The 5,666-nt window shown below is 29.6% G+C and overlaps 1 protein-coding gene across 1 annotated transcript in view; it reads left to right on the forward strand.

The window, feature by feature from the left end:
- Positions 1-5,666, forward strand: part of LOC108687426 (nose resistant to fluoxetine protein 6-like) — a 15,678-nt gene that overhangs the window by 7,426 nt on the left and 2,586 nt on the right. The window contains 8 exon segments of the mRNA XM_018193178.1: positions 3,131-3,324; positions 3,459-3,556; positions 3,877-4,104; positions 4,199-4,412; positions 4,585-4,750; positions 4,949-5,028; positions 5,112-5,207; positions 5,276-5,405. Coding sequence (XP_018048667.1) covers positions 3,131-3,324; positions 3,459-3,556; positions 3,877-4,104; positions 4,199-4,412; positions 4,585-4,750; positions 4,949-5,028; positions 5,112-5,207; positions 5,276-5,405 — 1,206 coding nt within the window.

The raw sequence follows: 5,666 nt of genomic DNA on the forward strand, positions 1-5,666 counted from the left end.
TCATCTTTTGAGGCTATCCACGAATCGATCCAATTTTTTACTTCTTCATAAGACCGGAAGTGCTGATCGGCCAGGCCGTGTGCCATTGATCGAAACAAGTGATAGTCAGAGGGAGCAACGTCTGGAGAATACGCCGGGTGGGGTAGGACTTCCCATTTCAACGTTTCCAAGTATGTCTTGACCACTTTCGCAACATGGGGTCGAGCATTGTCATGCTGCAAAATCACTTTATCGTGTCTTTCGTTGTATTGAGGCCGTTTGTCTTTCAATACTCGGCTCAAACGCATCAATTGCGTTCGATACCGATCGCCTGTGATTGTTTCAGTCGGTTTTAACAGTTCATAATACACTACGCCCACCAAATACAGAGCATGACCTTGGACGTCAAAATCACCGTTCTTGAAGCATTGAAACCATTCACGACATGTTCTTTCACTAATAGCGGCCTCACTATAAGTATTTGAGAGCATTCGATGAGTCTCAGCCGCAGATTTCTTCATATTGAAGTAAAAAATTAAAACCTCCTGCAAATGACGAGAATTTGGCTCGTAAACTAATATTTTCAATCGAGAATAACTTTATGATACAGACACAAATCGACTAATGTTTCTATGGGATTATGTTGATAGATGCCCAAGTTTATTGTATGACGTCTATGATCTATTTATTTCGTCATGATCTATTTATTTCGTCTATCACTTACCGCTAAAACCATCTATAGGAAAACAGCGGATAATAGTATATTATTAAATTAATAGTATATTATTAAATCAGAGTATCCCACGTATAATCATCTTTAAAAAAAAATCTTACAAAACAGAAAAATATAAAGTATGAGGAGAAGTTTTTCAAACTCATTACATGCGCTTTACCTCCAGCTATATCTATATACATAATATTAAATCTCTGTATAATATATTAAATCAATAAAATAAAATGAAATGTGTGTGCGCGCGCGCGCGCGCGTGTGTGTGTGTGTGTGTGTGTGTGTGTGTATAAAATAATCGATCCGACATTGCTATATTGCTATATTTGCATTAATTAAATAGAGGATTTTTAAGAACTTTCTTAGAAACTTTGCACTAGCAATATTGAAAGAACTATACGTTGCAAGAACATTTCAGACATAAAGTTTCAATCAAGATTGCAGAAACATCGCAATGATAATATTTCAGATATATATCAAATATTACAAATATGATAATACACAGTTGAGATATTGGATAGTTCTTGTAATACAACTGAAACTTTCCTTGTTATCAAAGAGACATCTCAAAAATTATAAGTTTTATAAAAAAATGTTTCAAACAAAAACTGTAGGGTTTAAAAAGGTTTATTTATTGATCTTATTAATTTAACCTTGGGTGCCATCATCAAGATCAGGAAGGTAAGATCATGTTGATCTTTTGACTACCGAATTAAGCTTTTTCACATTTTGTTGAAACATTGATTACATACGTTTTTTAATTCATTGATTCCGAATTTAAAGTTGGATTTTTCAAATTCAATATGGCAGATCAAATATGGCCGCCATTACCTAATAAATTAATGAAAATTTGCAGTAGATTCATTTTTTTTTGGGTTCTGCTAGATATTAGATGTAGTAAAAAAAAATCCATTATTTTTGCATGAAATTGAATGGAAAAATAATGGATTTCTTTTTACTACACCTAATATATAAAATAAAATAATAAAGACAATATTAAAATTTAAAATAGCAGCTATAATATGGCTGCCTGATAAATATCATAGTCACTCCGTCTTAGCATTATCCAGAGCTAACGACGTAGATGTAGAGGAATTCTAGCTTTTCTTTTATATTGCAAAATGTTTTGCATATTTATGCTTATTACGCAAAAAACATTCTATTTTAAGTAAAAGAATATTAATATTATGAAAACAAGTAGAAATAGTCAGAAAAAATTAAAAAAAAATTAAGCTTAATTAATTTATTTATTTATATACTCAGAAACTGAAATCTGTATGGCTATACCGCAGAATTTATTGTTTAGAAAAAAATCTGATATGCAAAAAAATATTAAATAAATTTATGTTTTTCTGCACTATTAGAAGAGTAATTGATCAAATTTTCAGATATCTGTATTTAATATTTTCCAAGAAATCAATTTTTTCTTTAAAAAACATTCTTTTTTCGACTTTAATTTGTTAAAAATAATTACATAAAAAAAAATTGGGTTAAAAAACATATCAAAATATATTAAGTGACTATTTAGCTAAAAATCCGAAAAATCAAATTTCACAATTACTTTTTCGAAATTGTGAGATTTACAAGACAAAATATTATAAAAAAAGAAGTGAGACGTATATTTCCCGATGATAGTGAAAGAGTTGAATAGTAAAATAACCCTCAATTTTTTATTTTAAATTAGGCAAGGTAAGTCTCTAAGTTTTTTAAAATGCTATAACAAAATATTTTTTCATTGAATATTTTTTCAGTTCTATAACTTAAAAGTTACTGTATGTCGTTACATTAGTACATATTATCTAAAACGTCTAACTGACACAAAATCTTTTAAATGTTATCAGTACTAGAAAACTATCTATTACGATCAAAGCTGGATCTTTATTGCTTTAAATAAACCAAGCTTGAATAATTAATATACACTATGTATGTACATGCGTATATATCATATTGTACTTTTCTTAGATCTGCGCGCTGAATTGTTTATATGAAATATAAACGCAATTAAAACTACTCTAGTATTCGCGAATTAAATTGATAAGCAATTTAATAATTTGATGCTACCATGATCATATTATAAAGAAGTTAATATTATAAAGAAGTTAAATCTATTGGGAAAAATATTACTTCGGCTGGGACTTGAACCCTCGTTTGTATTCCGTAGGAGCAGTTCTAAGCCATTAGATCACCGAGATATTTTATAAATATTGTTTATGATAACATTTGTCAAGGTTGTACGCCATTGAAAGTTATTACTTTTATTTTTATTTTTAGTGTAAATAAAGCTTTTTAAATTTTATAACTTTTGCATAAAATATTTTTTTTTATTTTTTTATAAAACTTATATTCTTCGAGATATTCAGAAGTTCCTTTTTCCAGGAATACTTTTTTATACATTCTATATAAAAAATTTTATATATATTTTAGGATCTGATTACACTCGGTCTCTGTTTGCCCGCATCCTGTTCCACGAATAATATAAGTTTCATTCTAGAAAGAATATTTAGAGACAGAGTTCTTTTAATCAATGATCTCTATTCCATGGATCTCAGCCTAATCCAGGTAAAAAATTTAAAAGACGATCACCAATGGCTGTTAAGTGGTGCGACACCCCTCATATGGTATGTCGAAAAACATAAAGACAAAAAAATTAACTTTACAAATAAAATAATATACGTTAAATTTTCATGTCTCTTTCGAGATTTTGAGAAACGAGCGGAAGAGATATCCGCAAATATTAATTTTCTCATTTCAGTGCCGGTTTAGTGCTTATCTTTGCCTTGATGATAAGCGGTACAATATATAATATATTCATGTATCAAACATATTTAAAGGCAAAGACTAAAACTGTTAGTAAGTATATTTAACTAATTGTAAAACTTTTAAGCTTTTTCGGTAATGGATTCGTAATACTGCTTTTATTATGACGATCTTGTATTTAAAAAAGAAATCATGCTCACGTTTTACTGAAACACTAAAACAGTTTTAGTAAATTGGAATCATTATTTTAATAAAATTCCAAAAGAAGATATTTTTTTCTCTCGTATAAGATTATTTATTCCTATAGTGCAATATCTTTTTTCCAATTATTTGCTTGTTAATAATTTTCTTGCATTTGCCGGCAAACATCGTTCGCAATTTTTAATGAATACACATTCTGAATTGTGATTTAGATGTAGAAAACACGGTCGAGGAGATGCAAATGACAGAGTTGTCATCTTCACGTCAGAAAAGTAAATTTGGGAATATATTAATGTGTTTCTCCGTTTACACAAGCACGACAATAATATTCAACACAAAATTGGACACTGAAGCAATAGCCGTCATTCACGGCATAAGATTTCTGTCCATGCTTTGGATAATCATAGCTCACATCATACTTTACTCGCTGGACTATTTCGGTAAGTATATACTGACACAAAAATTGTAGAATGGATTATTTACGTCTCCTAATGTGTCATTTTCCATGCATAATAAATTGTTTCATTTATATAGACAATATAATATGGATATGGAGAAAAACCAGAAGTGTTCCCCTTCAAGTGATCAGCAACGGAACTATAGCGGTCGACACTTATTTCTTTCTAAGCGGATTTTTACTGGCATACTTGTATTTAAAGAATAAAATAGACAAGGAACGAATTAATCCGATTAATTACAAAAAGAAGCTAAACGAGTTCTTTGTCAACATAATGAAGAGATATATCCGGTTCGTTTCTAATGTTATCTTAAATTTACGCGACCATAAACAAAGACGCTGTAAGCATGACAGCATCAATAATATGTATGAACAAAATAATAAAAAATATAATTTAACAACGAACCAAATAATAATAATTGCTTTCTTTATAGTTTTTAAATCTAGAAGTTTTTTTTTTAAGATTGACACCGGCTTATATAACGATGATAGGAATAACGCAATTGACATCAGCTTGGTACGACAAGACTTCGCAATTCTACGTTGAGGAGAGACCACACGAAACTTGCGCAAAATATTGGTGGAGAAATGTCTTATACATAAATAATCTGTTTGCTCATAATACGATGGTACCAATGTCAATTTAGGCTGTGTTCCAAAATTTATTGCCAGGACTGAAAATCTAAGTGCACATAACGTAAACTATAGATTTTCAGTTTAATGGCAGTAAATTTTGGAATACAGTTTTAAGTATAATATCATTCCGATATTACACACTTATGCAAGAGAGAGTTCCTATTCAAAGTTATATTGAAATTTTCTTGTAGTGCTTGTCCTGGGGTTGGTATCTATCCAGCGATATGCAATTTTTTATAATCGGTCTGACGCTTTTAATTCTGTCAACTGTGTAAGTTAAACGACGTTAAACGTCATTAAATAGAATGTTACATATTTTCATGTATCTGAATAAATAAGAGCTATAAATTTCAGATATTTTTACATGGCTGTTGTAATACTAGGTACACTTTTGATAAGCTCAATTATCTTAAGCGGTTATATCTCATACATTTATGAATACGTACCGACGTAAGTTGCAAAGCATCTGATTAATTATGAAACTATTTAAGTAAATAAACACTTTTATATTATTACAGTTTGGATGAACAGTACAAACTTGCAGATGTCTTATACTTCCCACCATGGATTCGAATTGGTCCATATATTATTGGAATGATTACAGGTTACATTATACGAAGATTTAACAAAAAAATAGCCTTGAAAAAGGTATGCAATATTTATTTTTATATAAGAGAATTTGATGTAATTGTTGGAGTTACAGAGTATGTAAGCTATCGATTAATAGAATTCAAATGATAATTATTTCTAATTATGCAAAATGCGGGTTGAAATATCTATAATTATAAATGGACTAATTTACAAAAATTTTACAAAGATTTTAAAAAAAGTTGCTAAGTTTAAATTATATCTTCAGTTATATATGAAAACATACACACACACACACACACACACCACACACACACACAC

The sequence above is a fragment of the Atta colombica genome, unplaced genomic scaffold (assembly GCF_001594045.1).
Source record: "Atta colombica isolate Treedump-2 unplaced genomic scaffold, Acol1.0 scaffold207, whole genome shotgun sequence".
Classification (NCBI taxonomy): domain Eukaryota; kingdom Metazoa; phylum Arthropoda; class Insecta; order Hymenoptera; family Formicidae; genus Atta; species Atta colombica.